Source organism: Neoarius graeffei, chromosome 2 (genome assembly GCF_027579695.1).
Source record: "Neoarius graeffei isolate fNeoGra1 chromosome 2, fNeoGra1.pri, whole genome shotgun sequence".
Taxonomy (NCBI): Eukaryota; Metazoa; Chordata; class Actinopteri; order Siluriformes; family Ariidae; genus Neoarius; species Neoarius graeffei.
The window spans coordinates 62,315,757-62,342,749 of NC_083570.1; the positions used below are offsets into that span (position 1 = coordinate 62,315,757).

The 26,993-nt window shown below is 39.8% G+C and overlaps 1 protein-coding gene across 6 annotated transcripts in view; it reads left to right on the forward strand.

The window, feature by feature from the left end:
• nrcama (neuronal cell adhesion molecule a) overlaps nt 1–26,993 on the forward strand; it is a 183,802-nt gene that overhangs the window by 110,589 nt on the left and 46,220 nt on the right. For 4 of the 6 annotated variants that reach the window (XM_060914624.1, XM_060914618.1, XM_060914623.1 and 1 more), the window contains exons 3-11: nt 8,912–9,048; nt 13,597–13,702; nt 16,363–16,559; nt 16,926–17,048; nt 21,577–21,747; nt 22,199–22,255; nt 23,226–23,337; nt 23,473–23,657; nt 24,092–24,223. In XM_060914624.1, coding sequence (XP_060770607.1) covers nt 8,955–9,048; nt 13,597–13,702; nt 16,363–16,559; nt 16,926–17,048; nt 21,577–21,747; nt 22,199–22,255; nt 23,226–23,337; nt 23,473–23,657; nt 24,092–24,223 — 1,177 coding nt within the window. In that variant the 5' untranslated portion in view covers nt 8,912–8,954. The remainder of the gene's footprint in view (nt 1–8,911; nt 9,049–13,596; nt 13,703–16,362; nt 16,560–16,925; nt 17,049–21,576; nt 21,748–22,198; nt 22,256–23,225; nt 23,338–23,472; nt 23,658–24,091; nt 24,224–26,993) is intronic. The other 2 variants (XM_060914620.1, XM_060914625.1) reach the window with 1 other exon arrangement.

Below are 26,993 nucleotides of genomic sequence, written 5' to 3' on the forward strand. Positions count from 1 at the left end.
GGTAACCAGGCACAAGTGATTGCAGGATTTTATGTTGCGTTAGTGATTGCTTTTTCAGTTCCACACTACTGAAATAACTTGGAAGGTATTCAGTTCAATACTTATGAAAATTTGTTTCACTGCATTTGTTTCAGACATAGGGAATAAGTTATTTGAGTCGTTGATATTTTACAATGTATGGCCTTCATGGCTTTTCTCAAATATACTTACTTAATAAAGTATAAAATGTAGAATATTGATTCATCATTTAACAAGTAATAGCTTCAGACCAGCAACTGTGAATAATGGTGTTCAGCACACTTGTGCATTATAATTTTGTCACCCCTACATTGCCGTAAGAGACAGCTGTGATTATGCCGATGATATTATATTACCAGATCTGACATTCTTTATGCATTTTGCGTAGGAGCTCGGTGTAAGCTCGCATGTGTTATCATACAAAAATACATCAACTGAGCTGTCTTCTTCTCCCCAGTAAAACAGGAAATGTGCCAATAGATATACAAGTCTGAGATGATCCCTGTAGGTGTTTTGACCTCTCCAGGATTAACCAAGACAATTCCCTGCTCCCAATCTCACATTCTTTCGACTTTTGTGCAGGCTTTTTCAATTTCTGTAAAGGGAAATAAAGAAGAATGTTTTGAGTTCATTAGTGTGAAATAAAATCGAACAACATGTTTGACATACAGTAGCTAACACCCAAGTTTATAATGTTAGTTAACTTTTTTTTTTTTTTTTAATCAGGGATGGCAAATGTTTTATCTGGAGTCAAACATAGCATTTCAGGAGAAAAAAGAATGAAGACTCAAAAATAATAAATAAGTCAACAACAGAGTGTCAAATCTAACATTTTACAAATAACGTTAATGGTGATAATTAGAAATAATTAAATACCCAGGGTTGGGGTTTTTTTTGTTGTCGCTCTCCTGTGCTCTTTTGTTCAACATTTAGAGCAGCATCAACGGTGAATGTTATCCATGTGGACATTAGACAACTGATTTGTAAAATGATTATATCAAAATATACTCTTATGGTTTGACAGTTCACCAAGTATTAATGCAGAATCACTTAGTTACTGTACACTTAAAAAAATTTTAGCTGTAAACTAAATGATATGCCTGGACTGTGATGAAACACATCAGTGCTTATGTTAATATTGACTAAATTAATATTTTTATTTGGGTGGCACGGTGGTGTAGTGGTTAGCACTGTCGTCTCACAGCAAGAAGGTCCGGGTTCGAGCCCTGTGGCCGGCGAGGGCCTTTCTGTGTGGAGTTTGCATGTTCTCCCCGTGTCCGTGTGGGTTTCCTCCGGGTGCTCCGGTTTCCCCCACAGTCCAAAGACATGCAGGTTAGGTTAACTGGTGACTCTAAATTGACCGTAGGTGTGAATGTGAGTGTGAATGGTTATCTGTGTCTATGTGTCAGCCGTGTGATGACCTGGCGACTTGTCCAGGGTGTACCCCGCCTTTCGCCCGTAGTCAGCTGGGATAGGCTCCAGCTTGCCTGCGACCCTGTAGAACAGGATAAAGCGGCTACAGATAATGAGATGAGATGAGATATTTTTATTTTTAAAAATTGTCATTTTATAGGTTGAAAATAGCTTAAAACACCATTTGCTGGTTAAAATGAGCCTAAACTTTGCAAGGCCGATGCTGACGTGGAGTTGACCATTTGGTATTTCTCTACATCATTAAATTTTTAGAAATCAAAAAAGTTAATACCTTTTAACCATAGGTGGGTGGTAATGCTCTCCCCCAGCCACCACCCTTGAATAAGAGTCTGTGAAACTGTTAACATTTTCAAATGTACAGTGCTGTGCAAAAGTCTTATGTAGGCACATGCCAAGAAATGCTGTTGACCAAAAATGGCTTAAAAAATAATGAAATGAAATGTTTCAACATAATAAAAATACTACAAACAGCAGTAAGCCATAATCAATGAAACAAAGTCAATATTTGGTGTGAGACGACCCTTTGCTTTAAAAAAAAATAGTAGTCTCAGGTACAATGAGTGCAGTTTGATGCGGAAATGAGCTGTAGGTTTTACTGAGCATCTTACAGAACCAGCCACAGTTCTTCTGGACACTTTGACTGTCACACTCGCTTCTTCATTTTGCACCAAAACCCAGCAGCCTTCATTATGCTTTCTTTTTTAATGTGAAAAGTGCTCGCTTATGGAATATGCTGCTCAGATACAATCATTTTTTTCCCTGTAACATTTAATTTTGTGCTGGAAAACGAACGTTTGGACTCTAAAATGTTTTTGTACTGATTTGATAATGTAGAAGTCATAAACTAGAAGTCTATAACAAAGTTTGTATGAAACAAAAATCAGGTGCCTAAGACTTTTGTATAGTACTGTATGCTGATCAAGACTCATCATCCACAGGAGTTTACACCATACACCATCCAGATGAGTTTTTGCAATTGCAGCTGTTGGCGACTGCACGGCTGATAATACAGGGTTAGTCAAAATTATGTTAACACTAATGGATTGTTTTTATCTCATCTCATTATCTCTAGCCGCTTTATCCTGTTCTACAGGGTCGCAGGCAAGCTGGAGCCTATCCCAGCTGACTACGGGCGAAAGGCGGGGTACACCCTGGACAAGTCGCCAGGTCATCACAGGGCTGACACATCGACACAGACAACCATTCACACTCACATTCACACCTACGCTCAATTTAGAGTCACCAGTTAACCTAACCTGCATGTCTTTGGACTGTGGGGGAAACCGGAGCACCTGGAGGAAACCCACGCGGACACGGGGAGAACATGCAAACTCTGCACAGAAAGGCCCTCGCCGGCCACGGGGCTCGAACCTGGACCTTCTTGCTGTGAGGCGACAGCGCTAACCACTACACCACCGTGCCGTCCGATTATTTTTATTATTATTCTTATTTTTATTATCTTTTAAATGGTACTGTTGCTCGCTGGTTTTTGTGTGTTGAACACGATGGGGAACAGGTTGAGACCGTCCTGTTAATCATCTTGCACATATGATGTATGTTTTGTGAATAAATGGTTTCTACCATTTAAGTGTGAACATAATTTTGACTAACCCTGTATTATTGCACCCTCCTTTAATCTCCTTAAACTGGAAATGGTGAAAATTTGCTTGTTTTCTTGTCATTTTTAGGCTAGCTGTTTTGAACAATTAAATTTGTTATTGCATTTTTTAGAAAGGAAAATCATGAGGGGAAAAAATAATATCATATAAGCGTAGTGAAAAGTGACCTGAAGTGGGTTGTGTGGTTTTTTTTTTTTTTTTTAATTTCCTACACTTGTGTAACTGGTTGAGGAAATTTTTATTTGTATGAACTTCTGGCTTTCAAATAAAACCTACCTGTATTCTAATTACATAGAAACTAAGAAAGGTATTTGTGCAGTAACTGTGCAGTGTTATTACATGGTAATGAGCAGAAATAATGCCAGAGTACTGACATACTAACTAAACATCTGTTTTAAAGTTTAACAGAACAATATTTATTATACAGTGACAACTCAGAGGAAAGCTTGGAATGTAATTTAAAAATACCTACAAACGGGACAGTTGCTGTGTGCATACTGTCAAATTACAGATTTACTGAAAGCCTGAACTTTTGGTTGGTTACCAGGGTAGACATGTAGCACAGCTATCCAAATATTAGTCAAGTTGCATGTCTGAGCAGTTGCAGTGTACAGACCCTTTTAATGTAGATGATTAAATGCATGCAAGGAAAAGTCTTTCATATAAACATTAATACCCTCAGCTAATTACCTGTTGTAACTATCCTGTGTACTCAGTTGAGCCAAAATTCAAGGTGTACAGTGCTGTGTAGAAGTCTCAAAAATGCTTGATTTTTTATGTGGATTTTGTCTTTAGATGGTCACTTTAATCTTTCTGTATTAGTCTGTGAGTAGAAAAGACCAAATTTTAAATTTCCAGAATTCCAGAGTAATTTGTATGTTGTTCAAGTGATGATGATGACGGCTGATTCCTCAGATCCAAGGATCAGTAGGAAGATTGTTGTTGGCGACACAATTTCTGGTGGCTATATACAGTGGTGCTTGAAGGTTTGTGAACCCTTTAGAATTTTCTATATTTCTGCAAAAATATGACCTCAAACATCATCAGATTTTCACACAAGTCCTAAAAGTAGATAAAGAGAGCCCAGTTAAACAAAGGAGACAAAAATATTATACTTGATCATTTATTTATTGAAGAAAATGATCCAATATTACATATCTGTGAGTGGCAAAAGGATGTGAACCTCTAGGATTAGCAGATAATTTGAAGGTGAAGGTGTTTATTTAAAGAACAGGGATCTATCAAAGTCTGATCTTCACAACACATGTTTGTGGAAGTGTATCACGGCATGAACAAAGGAGATTTCTGAGGACCTCAGAAAAAGCGTTGTTGATGCTAATCAGACTGGAAAAGGTTACAAAACCATCTCTAAAGAGTTTGGACTCCACCAATCCACAGTCAGACAGATTGTGTACAAATGGAGGAAATTCAAGACCATTGTTCCCCTCCCCAGTGGTGGTCGACCAACAAAGATCGCTCCAAGAGCAAGGAGTGTAATAGTCGGCGAGGTCACAAAGGACCCCAGGGTAACTTCTAAGCAACTGAAGGCCTCTCTCACATTGGCTAATGTTAATGTTCATGAGTCCACCATCAGGAGAACACTAAACAATAATGGTGTGCATGGCAGGGTTGCAAGGAGAAAGCCACTGCTCTCCAAAAAAAACATTGCTGCTCGTCTGCAGTTTGCTAAAGATCATGTGGACAAGCCAGAAGGCTATTGGAAAAATGTTTTGTGGACGGATGAGACCAAAATAGATCTTTTTGGTTTAAATAAGAAGCATTATGTTTGGAGAAAGGAAAACACTGCATTCCAGCATAAGACCTTGTCCCATCTGTGAAACATGGTGGTGGTAGTATCATGGTTTGAGCCTGTTTTGCTGCATCTGAGCCAGGACGGCTTGCCATCATTGATGGAACAATGAATTCTGAATTATACAAGTGAATTCTAAAGGAAAATGTCAGGACATCTGTCCATGAACTGAATGTCAAGAGAAGGTGGGTCATGCAGCAAGACAACGACCCTAAGCACACAAGTCGTTCTACCAAAGAATGGTTAAAGAAGAATAAAGTTAATGTTTTGGAATGGCCAAGTCAAAGTCCTGACCTTAATCCAATCCAAATGTTGTGGAAGGACCTGAAGCAAGCAGTTCATGTGAGGAAACCAACCAACATCCCAGAGTCGAAGCTGTTCTGTACGGAGGAATGGGCTAAAATTCCTCCAAGCCGGTGTGCAGGACTGATCAACAATTACCGGAAACGTTTAGTTGCAGTTATTGCTGCACAAGGGGGTCACACCAGATACTGAAAGCAAAGGTTCACATACTTTTGCCACTCACAGATATGTAATATTGGATCATTTTCCTCAATAAATAAATGACCAAGTATAATATTTTTGTCTCATTTGTGTAACTGGGTTCTCTTTATCTACTTTTCAGACTTGTGTGAAAATCTGATGATGTTTGAGGTCATATTTATGCAGAAATATAGAAAATTCTAAAGGGTTCACAAACTTTCAAGCACCACTGTAGACCAACACTGGACCTGTATACTCTTCCTGCCTGCCCCAAGTCTTTTTAAAGTGAGAGTCAGGACGCGCACGCCAACCCCACTCTTTAGACCAGGGAGACACTCTGCAGTGGCACAGAGAACTGAGACAACTGTGGCGACCACCAAGCTGTAGGTTTTTTCCAGACTTTCCTTGTCTAAGACTTGTGGAGGGCGGGAGCGTCCATTTTTCCGTGCAGGCCGTTGGTTGTTCAAGTACCATCTTACATTTTCAGATGAAAGCCTGATTGCTTTCTAAGAGCAGGGCTCAGTCCCTGGTTAAATAAGAAAGTCCTTCATGATGCTTGAAATAATGGACCAGTTGTTTGACAGTGCACCTGAAAGAACTGGCCTGAGTTTCCCAAAAGCACGGCAGCACAAAAATCATTGTTAAATGGTAGCATGAGCAGCACAGTGAACACTCTCTTTCCTAGTTAAGATGCTCTTCGCGTTAAGAGGCTTTTGGGAAGCCCAGCCCTGATGCTGTTTGCTAGCAGAAGGCTGGTCACATGAATTGTTTACCATTTTAAATGTACCCAAAACATTTGAACAGTATTGTGTTTGCGTAAAATGCAATATTATAATACCTCTGTAACAGTTAAAGGAGAACTGAAGTCATTTTTAAACTTGCTTTATTTCTTAATTAATGTGTTATTCAATTACGGTTTCGGTTTTAGTAACCTTATACTGTGACTCTTTTTGGCAACTAATTGCAATTAAATATTATACTTATCAGCCTATTCGGGTTTTAGCCATGTTGAATTTAGTTCGTTTGGTCCACGGCAGGCGTCGCTTATCCGCGCAATCTTCATGAGACTTGTGCGAGACTTCGAAACGTGAAGTGTCAGCCAGGTGTCAGTGCCGCCATTTTGAAAACTGTTTTCCAAACGAAATATTGCACAAAAACGAGTTTAAATGACGATTACTGCCTACTTTTTTCAAACTTTCCTGATTTGCTATCAAAACAAACAAAACTTCCGGCTTGATTACATCAGCATTCGAAAGAGGGTGCGCGCATCTTTTGACAACATTGGCAGATGTTGGTCACTTTCCCTGTGTCCGAAATCGCTCCCTACTCACTATATAGTGGATTATATAGTGAGGACGCCATTTTATAGTGCTGTCTGAAACCTTAGTGAGGATTATTTACACCCTATGTAGTGCACTCAAAGTATCCCACAATCCATCACGAAAAACAGTGTACAACGGTGGTCACTAACCAAAGCAATATATCCCATCATGCATTGTGGTCGTGTTGAAAGAAATCAAATTAAAAGTCTCAAATTTGATTTTATAAAAGGCAGCGGCAAAGAAGAAAGTATTCAGCCTTGATTTAAAAAACCTGAAAGATGCAGGTACTTTGTATTGATTAATGTGAGAAATGCGCTCAGTATAATATGGATTTATCACAAAAACACATGCACGTATTTATTATTTTGAAAACCCACCAGCCAACTGATCTGGCATGTTTTAATCGTGCGACAGTAATGACGTAAATACCAGTGCGACGGACTAGTGTCCGAAAGTGTTTTTCATTTTAACAATGAGCTCACTATATAGTCCTCTATATAGTAATTCCCTATATAGGGAGTAGGGAGCAGTGAACAAGTGAGCGATTTCAGACACAGGGTTTGATTTCCGCTGTACGTTTTACTTCCGTCCTACGATGTCTCGCACAGGTCTCAACGAATCTCGTTTACGGCCATTGCTTTGACATATGGACTGATATATTACAGAGCATATTTCAAACACTCATAACTTGCTGTAGCAGTGACAAAATAGCTATCAAAAATGCATTCCTATATTTAATAAAATGAGATAAATAGAATTTTGATAAGAAAAAATTTGCCTTCAGTTCCCCTTTAATACATCCTCAATGCTTATATGTATGGTTTATTTGTATTTATCTGGTATTACAGACACTTCTAAAGCAGGACCCAATATTTTCCATCAAAGTTAGAATGTAATAACAGCTCAAACATGTGGCATGATCGAGAAAGGGCCTAATGGTATCGCCATACTGTATATGAAGTAATTAAGCTTGTGCATTGAGGTTATGGGTGTAGTAATGGATTCATTGTACAGTCATGGCCAAAAGTTTTGAGACTGACACAAATTTTGGTTTTCACAAGGTTTGCTACTTCAGTGTTTTGAGATCATTTTGTCAGATGTTTCTATGGTATACTGAAGTACAATTATAATCATTTCATAAGTTTCAAAGGCTTTTATTGACAAATACATCAAGTTTATGCAAAGAGTCAATATTTACAGTGTTGACCCTTCTTTGACAAGACTCCTGCAATTCGCCCTGGCATGCTGGGTATCAGCTTCTGGGCCAAATCCTGACTGATGGCAACCCATTCTTGCATAATCAGTGCTTGGAGTTTATCACAATTTTTGGGTTTTTGTTTGTCCACCCGCTTTTAGAGGATTGACCACAGGTTCTCAGTGGGATTAAGATCTGGAGAGTTTCCTGGCCATGGACCCAAAATATCAATGTTTTGCTCCCCTAGCTACTTAGTTATCACTTTTGCCTTGTGACATGGTGTTCCATCATGCTGGAAAAAGCATTGTTCATCACCAGATTGCTCCTGGATCGTTGGGAGAAGTTGCTCTTGGAGGATGTTTTGATACGATTCTTTATTCATGGCAGTGTTCTTCGGCAAAATTGTGAGTGAGCCCACTCCCTTGGATGAGAAGCAACCCCACACATGAATAGTCTCAGGATGCTTTACTGTTGGCATGACACAGGACTCATGGTAGCGCTCACCTTTTCTTCTCTGGACAATCATTTTTCCAGATGTCCCAAACAGTCTGAAGGGGGCTTCATCAGAGAAAATAACTTTTTGTAGGACTTTTTGCCCACTGCAGAGGACTGGGGTAAAGTTATTTTCTCTGATGAAGCCCCCTTCAGACTGTTTGGGACATCTGGAAAAATGATTGTCCATAAAAGCCTTTGAGACTTATGAAATGCTTATAATTGTACTTCAGTATACCACAGAAACATCTGACAAAAAGATCTAAAAACACCGAAGCAGCAAAACTTTGTGAAAACCAAAATTTGTGTCAGTCTCAAAACTTATGGCCATGACTGTAGATGTCTCACTTTTGCCTTCTTGGTAAAAATCTATCATATTTATGTATCAGCTGATGCATAGTGTCTCTTTGCTTCCTTTTACTGTGGCATATTTTTCTGCATTCCATCCTTCTGTCTCTCTCTCCCTCCTTTACATGTCTCCATTGTCCCCAATACTGTTCCTTTTTCCTCATGTGTCCTCATGTGTTTCTCGTTGCAGTGGTGGATGTCCTTGGAAACTGTGGCCCTGATAGTGGTCTCCCATGCTCATGATGGACAGGTCGAAGGACTGTCACAGGGTGCTGTTGGTGCTCTTCCTGTGTCAGGTGCTCACAGCACTAGAGGTCCCTCTTGACTGTGAGTATACATGTATACACACGCAGTGTCCCAAAAGCTCCTTCAGGCACAAATATTTCTCCACTAAAGGAGTAGAGGTATAACGATGCATCACGGTGCAAAAATGTGACGATGTGCATCGTGGGTGACTCACATTGTGCAAATCAGCATTCTGTTAATTGCCCGTGTAATGCAGTTACACTATTTGAGCACCAGAGGTCCCAATCTGTGCAGATATGAGAGCACGTTGGTCACATGATCGCGTTCTTTTATGGAGAACCTGCGAGATCTGCACTTGTGAATTCTGATAGCCCAGTAGCTCTAGAGTGCAACTGCCAACATGCATTACGCTATACGGTTACACAACCACATTATTATGATTAAAAAGAGCTCTTCAGGAGCTTTCAAACAACACCAGAAGCCGCAGAAATCAGCCATTTTAGTCGACTTTGGAGCTCTATTTCTGCTACTAAGCTCCTTATGTTTCTCTAGATAATCTTCCCTGGGTCAGACACTTTGTTTATTTACTCAAATAAACAAAACATTACTGATAAATGTATTGATTTATTTTTAAAATATGGTGAATCTATAGTAAATTTTTTACACTATTTAACCTGTGTTCAATGTACATTGTTTATGATTCAGAAATAAAATAGGCGACTTTTCAGTCATAATTTTCCTTTATTCAAATTTTGTTCAAAATATTCTGAGAATCGAATTAAATCCAAGTCGCGAACCCCATATTGTGAACTGAATCGATTTGAATCTTGACACCCCTAATGAGTGTATCATTACACCCCTAATATGGAGTCAGTTTTGTGGAATTAATTCAAAATAATATTTTAAAAACTCGCTTCCTTTACTTTTTTACTATTCACTTTTTCTTTACATTTTATTTCATTTTGTAGATGCATTTTATCTTCTGCAATTCTTCTTGTATACTTTTACAGTATCTACAAGCGTGACTGCTAATATCCTGTAGTGAATGGGATGCTAGCTAACAGACAACATAAAGTTGTTGCATTATATCATGACCATTAATTAATGTACCCAGATACAAAGCAGGGGCTAACTAAGCATATTACTATTACAAGTGCTTATGTAATGGAAATATGCAACTAGCTACAATTCCCAGCTCTTTAAAACTACACTAATATGTGCTCTTCTTTTATACTTGTCATTATTTTTCTCTCTCCTGTTGGGGAATAAAGCTAAAGTTCTGGAAGGATGTAAGTCATGAATTTGCTTTGGTGTTGGAATTTCTGTTTGCGTTTGTGTTACATATGACCTTTGTGGACTTGCATCCAATGTGCAGTGATTTCTAGCTTAATTTAAATTTGTATTAATTTGGGAAATGTTTTTGGAGCTCATTAAAGAAACAATTGAGACAATACAGTGTAAGAAAGATTTTCTCTTCTGTTTTTTGTTCAGCATGAAATTCACCTCTAAACACATACAGTGGTGCTTGAAAGTTTGCGAACCCTTTAGAATTTTTTATATTTCTGCATAAATATGACCTAAAACATCATCAGATTTTCACACAAGTCCTAAAAGTGGATAAAGAGAACCCAGTTAAACAAATGAGACAAAAATATTATACTTGGTCATTTATTTATTGAGGAAAATGATCCAATATTACATATCTGTGAGTGGCAAAAGTATGTGAACCTTTGCTTTCAGTATCTGGTGTGACCCCCTTGTGCAGCAATAACTGCAACTAAACATTTCCGGTAACTGTTGATCAGTCCTGCACACCAGCCTGGAGGAATTTTAGCCCATTCCTCCATACAGAACAGCTTCCACTCTGGGATGTTGGTGGGTTTCCTCACATGAACTGCTCGTTTCAGGTCCTTCCACAACATTTCGATTGGATTAAGGTCAGGACTTTGACTTGGCCATTCCAAAACGTTAACTTTATTCTTCTTTAACCATTCTTTGGTAGAACGACTTGTGTGCTTAGGGTCGTTGTCTTGCTGCATGACCCACCTTCACTTGAGAGTCAGTTCATGGACAGATGTCCTGACATTTTCCTTTAGAACTCGTTGGTATAATTCGGAATTCATTGTTCAATCAATGATGGCAAGCTGTCCTGGCCCAGATGCAGCAAAACAGGCCCAAACCATGATACTACCACCACCATGTTTCACAGATGGGATAAGGTTCTTATGCTGGAATGCAGTGTTTTCCTTTCTCCAAACATAACGCTTCTCATGTAAACCAAAAAGTTCTATTTTGGTCTCATCTGTCCACAAAACATTTTTCCAATAGCCTTCTGGCTTGTCCATGTGATCTTTAGCAAACTGCAGATGAGCAGCAGTGCTCTTTTTGGAGAGCAGTGGCTTTCTCCTTGCAACCCTGCCATGCACGCCATTGTTGTTCAGTGTTCTCCTGATGGTGGACTCATGAACATTAACTTTAGCCAACGTGAGAGAGGCCTTCAGTTGCTTAGAAGTTACCCTGGGGTCCTTTGTGACCTTGCCGACTATTACACGCCTTGCTCTTGGAGTGACCTTTGTTGGTCGACCACTCCTGGGGAGGGTAACAATGGTCTTGAATTTCCTCCATTTGTACACAATCTGTCTGACTGTGGATTGGTGGAGTCCAAACTCTTTAGAGAAGGTTTTGTAACCTTTTCCAGCCTGATGAGCATCAGCAACACTTTTTCTGAGGTCCTCAGAAATCTCCTTTGTTCTTGCCATGATACACTTCCACAAACATGTGGTGTGAAGATCAGACTTTGATAGATCCCTGTTCTTTAAATAAAACAGGGTGCCCACTCACACCTGATTGTCATCCCATTGATTGAAAACACCTGACTCTAATTTCACTTTCAATTAACTGCTAATCCTAGAGGTTCACATACTTTTGCCACTCACAGATATGTAATATTGGATCATTTTCCTCAATAAATAAATGACCAAGTATAATATTTTGTCTCATTTGTTTAACTGGGTTCTCTTTATCTACTTTTACGACTTGTGTGAAAATCTGATGATGTTTTAAGTCATACTGATGCAGAAATATAGAAAATTCTAAAGGGTTCACAAACCTTCAAGCACCACTGTACATGTTTATACTGTTTAGAGGACATTCATATGTTGCATGTTAGGCCTGTGTGCTGTGATCCAGCCTTATTAATTTGCTTGCTTTGGTTTAGCCTATATTCTTGGGTTTCACGTGAAGTCACATCCGCCTCATTAGTTATTCAAAACTTTAGCTGGTGGTCTACCAAAGCTCAGTTGACAAAGCATTTGTACGGAGAAGGTGCATTGCTCGCATGAAAAATGCCTTACGCTTGCGTTGTTTTAGGTTGTTTGAATCGATCAAACTGTGAAACTGATAAAAGTTTCTTCAGGGTTCCCCGTGAACTAATAAAAAAGGGTGAACGAACACAGGATTTCACAAAAAGACGTTGAGAAAGGTGGTTTTTGAACCGCTCACTGAAATCAAAGGGAGCCGAGTTGAAGCATGCTCGAGTTTGCAGTGATCACGTTCACTTTGTGAAAGGTTTGTATCTCCCTCTCAGCTATGTCCTTAGTGTTTTCCAAGTATTTTTCTTGCTATGTGTCGTTATTTTACGGTGCTTTTTTTTAGTCACGAAGCACTAAAGTCCCCAGCTGTTTCTTTGTTTACTCCTCACTCGATGGCCGCCATATTGTGCGCGTCTCGCTTTCTTTAACAGGGTGTCCTAGCGGCCTTTTCAACGAGTCTTTCAGCAAGTGCATGCGATCAAAACAACCACGAATAATAAAGTGTATATGCATGAAGGTTGTGACAAAATTCAGCCATACAGTTACAATGCGCCTTGATCACTTCTCCGTCTTGTTTAACTAAGATCCAGGTCTCTAAAGGGGTTTCTGATGATCTTTGTGAATGATTTACCTGAGAGATACGAGCCAACACAAGTGAGAGTCAAGCGAACTGTTGTTTGTTTACATTTCAACTTGCAGCGCTTCATTGTATAGACGCGAACGAAAAGCTTAAAAAAAACTTACATAGGTAAAAACAATACAGGATTCATTGGGCAGCGACTTGATAGCGAGGACCTTTCCCAGCCACATACAAAAAAGTTGTAAGCCTCCATACTCTTCCACGCTTTCATCTGTTTTGCGGTGTAGAAGGACGTCTGCAACACCAGATAGTTCAAGATGTCGGGGAACTCGACTGAAGGGTAGTTTTCGAGATCATATGACAAATCCTTCTTTCCCAGACTGTCATGGTCGATTCCATTGCACATAGCAATCTTCTGAATATATCTAAAGCGAGCAGTGGCTTCTAGATTGCAAGCGTACTCTGATAAGTTATCGCTAGTTGTTTGCACTACGGCAGCCATTTTGGTTTGCTTGACCACCAGCTGTTTTACCAGAAGTGAAATTGATAAGAAAAGTTACGTGACTGAAACCCAAGAATAGACATAGAAAACTCTGGCTGCATGACATCCTTTTGTTTGTGAGTGAGTGTGTAAGATAGGGTTTGAAGGCGAGCGCCTTGTGTTATTGCAGTGTATTGGTAAATGGTGAAAGAAAGTAATGGCCATCCTGATTTATTCATTTTTATGTGTGACCTTAGTGCCGCAGCCTCCAACCATAACCCATCAGTCTCCTAAAGATTACATTGTCGATCCACGAGAAAACATTGTCATTCAATGTGAGGCGAAAGGAAAACCTCATCCAAGGTGAGACATTTACACTTGTTTGTTTGATCTGTAACCGCTTATCTCATGCAGCAAGCTGGAACCTATCGCAGCTGACCATAGGTGAGAGGAAGGGTACACCCTGGACAAGTCACCAGCTCATCGCAGGGCTGACACACACTCACGGTCAATTTAGAGCCACCAATTAACCTAACCTGCATATCTAACTCACACAGACAGAACATGCAAACTCCACACAGAAAGGCCCTCATCAGCTGCTGGGTTCGAACCCAGAACTTTCTTGTTGTGAGGCGACAGTGCTAACCACTACACCACCGCCATTTACACTGTAGGTAGTTATACATAATCGACTTTCATTTCTTATTATCTCTATATAAAATGTAAACACTGGAATCAAAAAGCATTTTATCTCGGCCATTAAAAGACTTCTTAGAGCTGTCGTCAAAGAATATATGACAGTACAGCAAAATGAAGATAAGTAAGTGGCAGTTAACTAAAGGATAGAGTTTAATTATGTTATGAATAGTCCTTGGCTCGCTATCTCTAAATTTCACACAGAACATATTCATTACTTCTGAGGAGCTCAGTTCTCAAAGTTGAAAGAAAATCACCAGAAATTTTCAGGCAGCATATATTAGCTATATTTAATCCTTCGTCTTTGTCCTAATGAGATAAATGGTTGGTTACTATGGTAGTGATTAACATTACTGTTGGAATAATACACTCTGATGATTAAATGTACACTTAATGGCCGAAGTTATGTGGATTCCTAACCGTCACACCAATATGTGCTTATTGAACATCCCATTCTGCATGTAGTCCCACTTTTGCTGTTATAAGAACCTCCACTCTTCTGGGAAACCTTTCCATTAGATTTTGGAGCATAGCTGGGGGATTTGCGATCATTCAGTCACAAGAGCATTAGTGAAGTCAGGCACTGTTAGGTGAGGAGGTCTGGGATGCAGTCGTTGTTCCAGTTCATCCCAATGGTGTTCAGTGGGTTTGAGGTCAGGGCTGTGTGTCGGACACTCAAGTTGTTCCACTTCAAACTTAGCAAACCATGTATTCATGGATCTTGCTTTGTGCACAGGGGCATTGTCATGCTGGAACAGGTTTGGGCCTCTTAGTTCCAGAGAAGAGAAATTATAATGCTACAGCATACAGAGACATCCCAAACAACTGTGTGCTTGCCACTTTGTGGCTGTTGTCATTGGCTGTCCATTACTAACGATGATGACTGCTTTATTAGGATGCGCCGAAACGCAGATGGGCCACGAGGCCACTAGATGGGCCACGAGAGTGACAGAGTCGTCTACAGTGGTGGCATAAATGGCCTGGCTGGGCTGCTATGGAATGTCTGGTTTCGTGAGCTCTCGTATACTCCCTTTGACGCTTGTCTTCAATTGCGGACACTGAGCTTTTAACTATGCTTCGCCATGTTGCTCTATCTGAGGCATCCCTTTCCCATGTCTGATCGATAACTCTGGCATTCTTCATGTTCCTCTTCAAGACATCTTTGTACCTCAGTTTCTGTCCTCCTTGTCTCCTCTTTCCTTGGCTCAGTTCTCCATAGAAAATGGCTTTGGGTAGTCGCGTGTCAGGCATGCGCCAGATGTGTCCAGCCCAACAAAGTTGGGAGGCTGTGATAAGGGCTTTCACGCTTACTGTTTTTGGCTTGCCTCAAGCTCCCTGATGTAGAAGTCCTGCCTAAGTTGATGAAACTCTCAGAACTTCTAAGAGGTCTTCCGTTGACCAAAACAACATTGTTTGTTTGACATTGCCTGTGGCTCAGGTGAGGGTTGGTACAGGAGTTCTGTCTTCATGGTATTGATTTTCAGTCCAAAGAGGGTTGCAGCTGTGGTAAAGCGATCGACGATTTCCTGCTTGCCATTCAGATCTGTTGCTACAAATGCAGAGTTGTCTGCGTACAGCAGTTCTCACATGCAAATCTGCCAAGTTTTGGTTGAGGACTTGAGTCTGGCAAGATTGAAGAGTTTGCCTTCCAATGAAGTCCTGATGTAGACTCCTTTCTCTAGGTTAGTGCCCATAGTTTCTAGGACTGCTGTAAGGTAGAGTATAAACAATGTCGGGGCAAGAACGCATCCTTGTTTGACACCATGATTGACAGGAAAAGCTTCACTAATGTCTCCTCCGATCGAAACCTTTAAACTGTTGCCACAAAGTGGCCTCCTCTTTTTCGATCGGAGGAGGCCACTTTGTTTGCAACAGTTTGGTAAAGATCCACATATAAATGTGATCATGACGTGTCCACATACTTTTGGTGACATACTGTATATTGGATAAATACATGGTATATCATTTGCATAGTTAAGAACCACTGGGCTTCATTTTGATTGGTATGTTATGATAATGACTCATAACTCATCCCCTCTCATTATCTGTAGCCGCTTTATCCTGTTCTACAGGGTCGCAGGCAAGCTGGAGCCTATCCCAGCTGACTACGGGCGAAAGGCGGGGCACACCCTGGACAAGTCGCCAGGTCATCACAGGGCTGACACATAGACACAGACAACCATTCACACTCACATTCACACCTACGGTCAATTTAGTGACTCATAACTGTGTGGTTATATTAATCAGAGCACACACATATAAAGGCCGTGCATCAGACACTGCATTGTGATTTTGCTCTGGATAAAATGTTCACTGTATTCGCACAGCTTCTCTTGGACCAAGAACGGCATACATTTTGATGTTGACAAGGACTCCAAAGTGACTATGAAGCCCCATTCAGGGACTCTGGTGATTGACATCAGTGGAGGAGAAAGGGCAGAGGTGTATGAGGGAGTCTATCAGTGCACTGCACGCAACGAGCATGGGACAGCTGTCTCAGACAACATTGTCATCCGTCAATCAAGTACGTTTGAATTATTTGTTCATAATTTCACTGTACTTTTGGCTTCTTCTTTCGGTTCATTTGCTGCTTTTGAGTGTATAATTTTATGTACATTTCACTTTTTTTTGTTATTCATGTGAAAAAAGTCATGTCTGCCATCATCAAAGCACTTATTTTGGAAGGTATATAAATTTAAACCCAGTGCATGCAAAGTGTCCTCAGTAGTCCCATCATATTCTCCTCATGTTGAAATTTTAACTTCAAGTCAGCATCTTCCTATTCACTCTCTCCTTCATCACTCCAGAAGTAACTCAGTGTCTGTTTTGCATGTGAGTAAAAATGTGTAGAAGACCTTTAAACAGATGAGTTGTGTGTTGTGTTGTATAGGATCTCCTCTCTGGTCAAAGGAGAGAATTAAACCAATCATCATCCAGGAAGGCAGATCTTTAGTGCTGGAGTGCAGACCTCCTGCAGGACTCCCTCCTCCTATTGTCTTCTGGATGGACAACAGTAAGCCTTTTTTTCAGCCTCCACTGCATCTCAACAGCATTAATCTTACCTTATACACACAGACCTGAGGATCACATGATCCACAATCAATCCAAGCATTACTTCTCCGAACCATGAAGGCAGATGTAATTATTACGTTTTTCTAGGATGATCTGGTTTTGCAAGCAAGTCAAGTCAACTTTATTGTCAAATATGCTATACATGCTCGACATACAGCACAGATGAAATTTTAGTCCTCTCTGACCCACGGTGCAAACAAGCAATGCACTAAATAAAAATAAAAATAGAATAATTGAAAAAACAAACAAACAATATAAACAGTATAAACACTCTAGATAAGAACTAGACATAGACTAAACACTCAGACAAACAATATAAACAGTATAAATAAACAGTATAAACACTCTAGATAAGAACTAGACAAAGACCAAACACTCAAACACAATATAAACAGTAGAAACACTAGATAAGAACAAGACATAAACTAAACACTCAGACAATATAAACAGTGTAAACACTAGATAAGAACTAGACAAAGACTAAACACTCATAAACAGACAATATAAACAGTATAGACCCCTTCGCAGTAAACGTCATTCATACGTAAGCGGAAATTGCGCGCGCAGCCTGGACTCAAAAAAGACTCAGCGATGCCTAGTTGTTGTGTTGTCGGGTGTCAGAATCGTAGCAGTGATGGGGTTAAAATGTACAGAATTCCAGCAGGATCTCACCCATTCCAAAACAATCGCCGACGTCTATGGCTACAAGCCATCAAACGTGTAGACTGGGATGAAAGCACTATCAAAAATGCGCGGGTTTGCAGCGCCCACTTCATCACAGGTAAGATCAGGCTATTTATTAAATCTTTCTTTTTTATTCTTTCTAGTCTTCATTTATTGATGTAGCAAAATAAATCACAATTTTAAAGCAAGGATGGAAAGGTAAAATTGTGTGCCCTCACTCTAAATGCCAACTTACGCTGACTGCTCTAACCTAGCTCCCGCCCTGTTCAGTTTCATTTCTGCTCTCTGCCTCTCGCTTTTTACGCAGCTCTGATTTCTCTTAGCTGCACTCTTTACACTATCATTCCTTTCATGCCATTACCTCCTGCAAATTGCTGTTTAGTGTTGGGATTTGCTGTTGTAGCTAAAGCCACATTGCCGTCACATCACTGGCATAATTTGATTAAAACAAAATGAATATGAATGTCCCATTGTTAATCAAGTTGTACATGCCCGCACATAACAATCATACGCGTCTAAAGACTTGTAGGCACGAAGTTTTTCGTGGGTGTACACTGAAGTCTGGTCAATAAGGTACGAGTATATATCTGGCCATTGTATACCAGGGAACTTACTAACATCGTCCGTCCACTCTTTAATTAAATGCGGATCCGGTAGGCGATGTCCACTTGTTAGAGTTAACTTATTTATGTAGCGTTCTCGATCTTGTAACGACAATTGTTTGGCATAATCTGACAGCTCATAATGCCGGTCTATGGGCAGCGCCATTGTTTCTGAGTCCAGGCTGCGCGCGCATCCTGGCAACGGTCGGTTTGTTTACAAACATGCAAAGGGGTCTATAAACACTAGATAAGAACTAGACAGACTAAACACTCAAACAATATAAACAGTATAAACACTCTATGGTGAATAGAACATACTCTGTAATATAAAATTAATAACCAAACCAATAGAAATGGTTTCGCCGTATAAACAGCAGATCTTGACTTTGAATCCAGATGATGCCACAGCCATCTGTGGCCGGGAGTCCAGGAGAGCAAAATTGGCCATGCTGTCTAAGTGGCAAGGATGGCGTTACTCTCTCCCCTTTCAATCAGAGCAACACTTGGCAATCATGGGCGATGTGAGCTGGTGTGTGGAAGAGGGCAGATAGTGATTTCCTTTCACTGTGTTCAGCTGCCCTGTGATGATACGGTGGTGGTACATGCTATCCTTCACCCTCCTTATTTGGGAGCTGTCATGTGATGGGGAAGATCTAGTTAACCGGTGAGAATTGGCAAATGACCAAACTGGAAGAAAGTTTGCAAAGAAAAAAAACCCCAATCTCATATTGTCATATTTTTACCACCTCAAATCAGAAAAAAGTTGGGACAGTAAATTAAATTAAAACTGAAAACAATGATTTGTAAATATTTTATATGCACTGCACTCAAAACAATACAACAGCAAATTATTTGATGTTTTCCCTCATTAATTTTATTATTTGTTTTTTTTTCTCAAAATAAACACATTCCAATTTTGATTCTTGCAACACATTTTTAAAAAAAAGTTGGGATGCTAAAGCATTTACCACTTTGTAATGTTGGCATTCCTTCTCACAACACTTAAAAGATGTTTAGGGACTGAAGACCCCAAGTAATGAAATGTTTCAGGTGTTATTTTGTCCCATTCTTTCTGCAGACAGGTCTTAAGATGTGCAACAGTACAGGGTCGTCATTGTCATATTTTTTTTTGTTTCAAAATTCACCACACATTTTCTATTGGGGACAGAGGGGACAGGCACCCTCTTCTTCCACAGCCATGCCTTTGTAATGTGTGCAGAATGTGGTTTTGCATTGTTCTGTTGACATATATCTGGAAAAGATGTCGTCTTAAGGCAGCATATGTTGCTCCAAAATCTCAATGTACTTTTCTGCATTAATGCTGCCATCACAGAAGTGTAAGTTACCTTTGCCAAGGGCACTGACAACCCCATACCATGACAGTCCCTGGCTTTTGGACTTGTTTCTGGTAACAGTCTGGATGGTCCGTTTCATCTTTGGTCCAGAGCACATGATGTCCATTTCCTCCAAAAAAATACCTGGAATACTGATTCATCTGACCACAATACACATTTCCACTGTGTGATGGTCCATCCCAGAAGCCTCTGAGCCTGGAGAAGTTGACAGCACTTCTGGACACAATTAACATAAGGCTTCCTTTTTGCATAGTAAAGTTTTAACTGTCATTTGTGGATGTAACTCTGTCTTGTAGTGCTTGACAAAAGGTTTGCTAAAGTAATCCTGAGCCCATGTGGTTATATCAGCTATAGATGAATGATGGTTCTTGATGCAGTGCCATCTGAGAGATAAGAGATCACGGGTGTTCAGCTTAGGCTTGTGCCCTTACCCTTTACACACCAAAATTCCTCCAGATTCCTTGAATTGTTTAATGATATTATGCACCATAGACGGTGAAATATCCAAATCCCTTTGTATCTTTCTTTGAGGAACATTGTTTTTAAACATTTCAATAATTTTCTCACACATTTGTTGACAAATTGGAGATCCTCGGCCCATCTTTGCATCTCAAAGACCAGGCCTTTCTTGGATACTGATTTTGTACCAAATCATGATTACAATCACCTGCTGACATCACCGGTTTCAAATCACATCATTATTTAGTTGTTTTACCTCATTACTAGCCCTAACTTGTCCTGTCCCAACTTTTTTTGGAATGTGTTGCAGGCCTGAAATGCAGGAATGGATGTATATTAACAAATGAAATGAAGTTGACCAGACAGAACATGAAATATCTTGGGTTCATGCTGTCTGCAATGAAATACAGGTCAAAGTAAATTTAGAAGTCAATGCTTTCATTTTTTTAAGTTTGCAATTTCCTTACTGTCTCAAGTTTTTCTGATTTGAGGTGGTAAAAAAGATAAATCAAGGATAGATAAATCAAGCGGCTAGAGATAATGAGATGAGATGCCTGAGGTATATTCGTAATTTAACCAGATCACATATTGGTGAAGGCATTTTTTAAAATCTGATTCATTTTTAATATTGAGTTTCACCTGTCAAATAAAGTAAGCATCTAAATGGTATATTTAAGATGTGAATTTAAGCCTTTAAAAAGCTGAACTAATTTTACCACATTTTTATTCGTAGGCTATCCATGTTGAATATAAGGGGTTAAAATTATGAAACAAGGGGGCGCCATGGCTCAGTCGACTAAGGCGCCATACCATAAAAATCCGGGGACCTGGGTTCGATTCCGACCTGAGGTCATTTCCCGATCCCTCCCCGTCTCTCTCTCCAGCTCATTTCCTGTCTCTACACTGTCCTATCCAATAAAGGTGAAAAAAGCCCCAAAAAAATCTTAAAGAAACAAAATAGAAATAAGAGGCTTGTGTATTGCATAACAATAGAGCATTGGTATGTCTAGTTTCCAGAGTTCTCCTGAACAGAGCTGCACTTAGTATATCCTACTTCACTCTCTGAGTCTTATTAGGATTTTTATGAAGCGGTCATGTTTTATTGCTTTGATTGCATGTCTAGTGTTAAAAACATGATACAAATAAAATTGATTTGACTTGATTATTGCGACACACTGTAGTAGTACGGTTGAAGCAGTGGGCTCTTTCTGTTCCTCTGCTCATCTTTATCTTTTCTCCTTCACTCCATATTGCCCTCTATACCTGCTCAAGTGTGTATCTGTCATCTTGGCCCTATTTAAGTCTTTAATGGCCTCATCTATCTGTCTCTGCTTGAACTCCCTCTCTCTCTCTCCCTCTGCATCCGCAGATTTCCAGAGGCTTCCACAGAGCAGCCGTGTCTCTCAGAGCTTGAACGGTGACCTCTATTTCTCCAACGTGATGATGGAAGATTCCAGAAATGACTACATTTGTTACGCACGCTTCCCCCACACACAGACCATTCAGCAAAAGCAGCCCATCAGCGTCCATGTCCTCAACAGTGAGTCTCTTATGAGTGCTCTGTACATCTGTAGGAGAAACGCTGGGAGTAGTTTCCTGCAGTAGTTTGATTACGATAACCACAATTGTGATGCCACCCGCTCTGAATGGGTGGCCTTGTCTGAAGTCCCATAGATTTTTGCTTGAGAAGGTTGCAGTAAAGCCTCCAAGCCACCATTTGTCACGGTAATGCACTTTCCCGTCTTTCTGAGGGACAAAGAGTACTCTTGGGGCATGTTTTTGTGAAATGTCACAGACAGAACAACTCTTTAACCCTTTCATTAATCATGTTTTTTCTTGTTTTTGTTCATCCACAGCTTTCGTTTTATGGCCGCAGATTTTTTGTTTGTTTTTGTTATTCAGATTCAGTTTAATTTTTTTTTATTTTGTAAACATTTTGTTTAATTTTTTTATCATGATTTACATGCATTTGAATTTCTGTTGTGTTACAGTGGATGCAATCAATGAGACAATGGCAGCTTATTTGAATGAGACTGATTTGTTTGGTGGTGAGTGATGCCGCCCCCTAGTGATTGCCCCCTGTACTTTAACCAACCCCTCGAGATTAACCCCTCTCTTACCGTAGTTTCACCAACCACAAATCACTCACTAACTCAAACCTTCAATCAGCCTTTCCTCACCTCTCGGAAACAAACATTGGTTCTCACATTCTCAAATGTTCTTGTTCTTTTCTTGTTTCTTAATATTTCCTTTATGATCTTATACCTGATCCAGTCAGAATGACAACTTTGGTGCATGGTGGCATTTCCTCTTGCTTTCCAGGCTTCTTTAGCTAATACACACAACACAGTATTTTTTTTTAATTGTTATTTGAAATGGTTTCTGCTTATATTAGTGAAAAGTAAGAAATTAGCTTGATAAATTATCTTAAAATTTCCTGGCATCATGATCTTTTTAGAAGTTTTTTAACCATGTTCATGTTGACTCCTTAGTATTTAGCTCAGGATAATGAGATATAATCTCCTTTTATAACACGTTTGTAGATTTTTAGATGAATATTGTAGCCAAACCATCAAATAACTTCCAGTACTTGCCACTTATCCCTCTATCCATCTCATTCAAGTGATTCTGAGACTCACCCCCAGTTTGCTCATTTCTCATTGATGCTGCTGCCTGGTATTCACTCTGGGCCTCATTCACTAAGGGTTTTACAATAAGGTTCTAGCAGCTATATGATTCTCACGTCCCTGATTAATGTCTGATTTTATATGTCCAGTGGTTACAGGCCTGACTGAAGGTAAAGCAAGTTCATTTTTTTAGTTTTGAAAGCTATATGGCGGTTATAACAGCGAACAGAAGTATCAGTTATCTTCTTCGTGAGTAAAAAACGCAGTCGAAATGCAGGGCACAGCTCAGCACTATTGTTAAACCGTTTTAATACTAAAACAATCACAATTGTGACCATGAAGTTGTTTAACTCCTCAATTAGACTTCTTACTGCGAGTTTTCTCACTTCAGATGATGCAGTCGAGGAGATACAACCGTCATTTATGCTTCCAAGTGGTTCCACAAGCTCAAAGATGGTCCTTAGAGGACAGGTTCTGGAGCTGGAGTGCATTGCCGCAGGACTGTAAGCCAACGTGTACTTTTACTTTTTGTTTTGTATCATGATTTGTTTTACTTTAACGGTGCGTTAAGTCAGAGTGATGACTTTGTATAAACTTTCTCTGCTTCTCTCTTTTTTTTCCTTCATTTTTTTCTCCAGCCCCACACCAGATATTTCTTGGAGCAAGGTGAGTGGTGAGCTCCCCACTAGAAGAACCAACTTCTTAAACTTTCATAAGACACTCAAGATCACGGAGGTGACTGAGGCAGATGCTGGGGATTACCGCTGCACTGCAAAGAACCACCTGGGCTCTGACCACCACACTATCCAAGTAACTGTGAAAAGTGAGATGGATAGCAGGCTCAATCATTTCACTCCACATTTGCTCTCCTCTGCATTTCCTCTTATTGATTTTTAAATGCAGGACTTTATTACCTGGGGAACTGATGTTCTGACAGTAAACAACATTGAACACTGAGAAACTTTATACGATTGTCTTGTGAAAAGTGCAGTACAGGAGAAAGATTCCAGGCACTGACAGCAATAAAAGCTTGTATGTATTGTATACTGTGAACAAATGCTGTCAGATAACTTTTGCATAATTTAGGCCTCTCTTATGAGCACTATGAATCAGTTGTTTTGTTTGTATCTATGGTTTGTGCATCCTCCTTAATCTCATGTTTGGTCTGAGAATGATTACAAACATAGAAGAACAGGTTTGTTGTGAGAACATAATTTTAATCCAGTTTCTGTGGTGTTCTTGTTTGATGGTTTCCAGCTGCTCCGTACTGGATCAGTTCACCACGTAATCTGGTCTTGGCTCCGAAGGAGAATGGAGTGTTAACCTGCCGAGCAAGAGGAAACCCCAAACCCACCATCGCCTGGTTCATGAATGGAGTAGCCATTGAGAGTCAGCTTCTTTCCGTATTATACATGCTTTGTGATATTCATTATGGGCCATATTCAGAGTCTAAATTTACAGTGGTGCTTGAAAGTTTGTGAACCCTTTAGAATTTTCTATATTTCTGCATAAATATGACCTAAAATACATCAGATTTTCACACAAGTCCTAAAAGTAGATAAAGAGAACCCAGTTAAACAAATGAGACAAAAATATTATACTTGGTCATTTATTTATTGAGGAAAATGATCCAATATTACATATCTATGAGTGGCAAAAGTATGTGAACCTCTAGGATTAGCAGTTAATTTGAAGGTGAAATTAGAGTCAGGTGTTTTCAATCAATGGGATGACAATCAGATGTGAGTGAGCACCCTGTTTTATTTAAAGAACAGGGATCTATCAAAGTCTCATCTTCACAACACGTTTGTGGAAGTGTATCATGGCAAAAACAAAGGAGATTTCTGAGGACCTCAGAAAAAGCATTGTTGATGCTCATCAGGCTGGAAAAGGTTACAAAATCATCTCTAAAGAGTTTGGACTCCACCAATCCACAGTCAGACAGATTGTGTACAAATGGAGGAAATTCAAGACCATTGTTACCTTCCCCAGGAGTGGTCGACCAACAAAGATCACTCCAAGAGCAAGGCATGTAATAGTCGGCGAGGTCACAAAGGACCCCAGGGTAAATTCTAAGCAACTGAAGGCCTCTCTCACATTGGCTAATGTTAATGTTCATGAGTCCACCATCAGGAGAACACTGAACAATAATGGTGTGCATGGCAGGGTTGCAAGGAGAAAGCCACTGCTCTCCAAAAAGAACATTGCTGCTCGTCTGCAGTTTGCTAAAGATCACATGGACAAGCCAGAAGGCTATTGGAAACATGTTTTGTGGACAAATGAGACCAAAATAGAACTTTTTGGTTTAAATGAGAAGTGTTATGTTTCGAGAAAGGAAAAACACTGCATTCCAGCATAAGAACCTTATCCCATCTGTGAAACATGGTGGTGGTAGTATCATGGTTTGGGCCTGTTTTTCTGCATCTGGGCCAGGACGGCTTGCCATCATGGATGGAACAATGAATTCTGAATTATACCAGCGAATTCGAAAGGAAAATGTCAGGACATCTGTCCATGAACTGAATCTCAAGAGAAGGTGGGTCATGCAGCAAGACAACGACCCTAAGCACACAAGTCGTTCTACCAAAGAATGGTTAAAGAAGAATAAAGTTAACGTTTTGGAATGGCCAAGTCAAAGTCCTGACCTTAATCCAATCGAAATGTTGTGGAAGGACCTGAAACGAGCAGTTCATGTGAGGAAACCCACCAGTATCCCAGAGTGGAAGCTGTTCTGTATGGAGGAATGGGCTAAAATTCCTCCAAGCCGGTGTGCAGGACTGATCAACAGTTACTGGAAATGTTTAGTTGCAGTTATTGCTGCACAAGGGGGTCACACCAGATACTGAAAGCAAAAGGTTCACATCAGGTGCGATTCTAGCATCTGATCTTTGGGGGTGCTTAGCCCCCAGAGCTGACAGAGGCACCTGGCTTGAACGACAGTGTTTCCACGTTTATTCCGCATTTAGACTAGACTTAACTAGACAAGAAGACTAGACTAGACTTATGCAATGTTTTAACAGAAGCTGACCCAATAAACTATGATATCTACACATTTACAACCACTAACACAAATATTTGCTTTATATTTTTAACTAAACAAGACCTACTACTGCATTTGTAATGTTGGAGCTATTCATTTTGAACAGTGGTAATTGTTAATTAATGTGTTATTGTGTATTGTGTAATAATAGTGTGTATTATTATGATTTTACATTAGTTTACATTAGTTTATATTTTTTGTTATTTGTTATATTTTGGTAGTGTTCTTTTGATAATCATTTGTTTAATTGTTTGGTTCGTGCATGTACGTTTCAGTGTCTGTTTTGATTAATTTGCTAATTATTATGATGTTATTTATGATTATAAATGATAAGCAAACGTAAACGCTATGTTACATTAAATAAAATTGACTAAGACATGGTGGTCTAGCACCGTAGCACTTGTACAGCTCTGCACAAAAGTATCTCGATATGGATGATAAATGTCGTTTTTATCATTCTGTTCATAGACCAGGGAACATCAATATTGCATTATGCATATTGTTGTGTTTAACAGTTGTAACTCCAGTCCGTACCTTCACATCTCGCTATGCCAGTAATACTCAGGTGCTACTTCGAGTTCCTCATCGGCGTGGAATTCAGTTAAAAAAAACACCATGTCGTAGCAAGCACTCGCGTGGACAGGCAACCCAATCAGAGGGGACGCAAGGAGGAGAGGTATTTTACTGGTCATAGAACTATCACGTAACAGGTGAATTCAAGAACACACACGGCCGCGCACACATTCATTGCGCAGTGCACAAGGGCACTTATTTCTGAAAATTACGTCCAAAAGCAGTGTTTTTGAGGGTGCTGAGCTTGTTTTTGGGGGTGCTTGAGCACCCCTAAAAATAGGCTAAACACGCCCCTGGTTCACATAGTTTTGCCACTCACAGATATGTAATATTGGACCATTTTCCTCAATAAATAAATGACCAAATATAATATTTTTGTCTCATTTGTTTAACTGGGTTCTCGTTATCTACTTTTAGGACTTGTGTGAAAATCTGATGTTTTAGGTCATATTTATGCAGAAATATAGAAAATTTTAAAGGGTTCACAAACTTTCAGGCACCACTGTATCTCGGTATTTATGTGGGGAAAGTCAATTTTCAGGATGC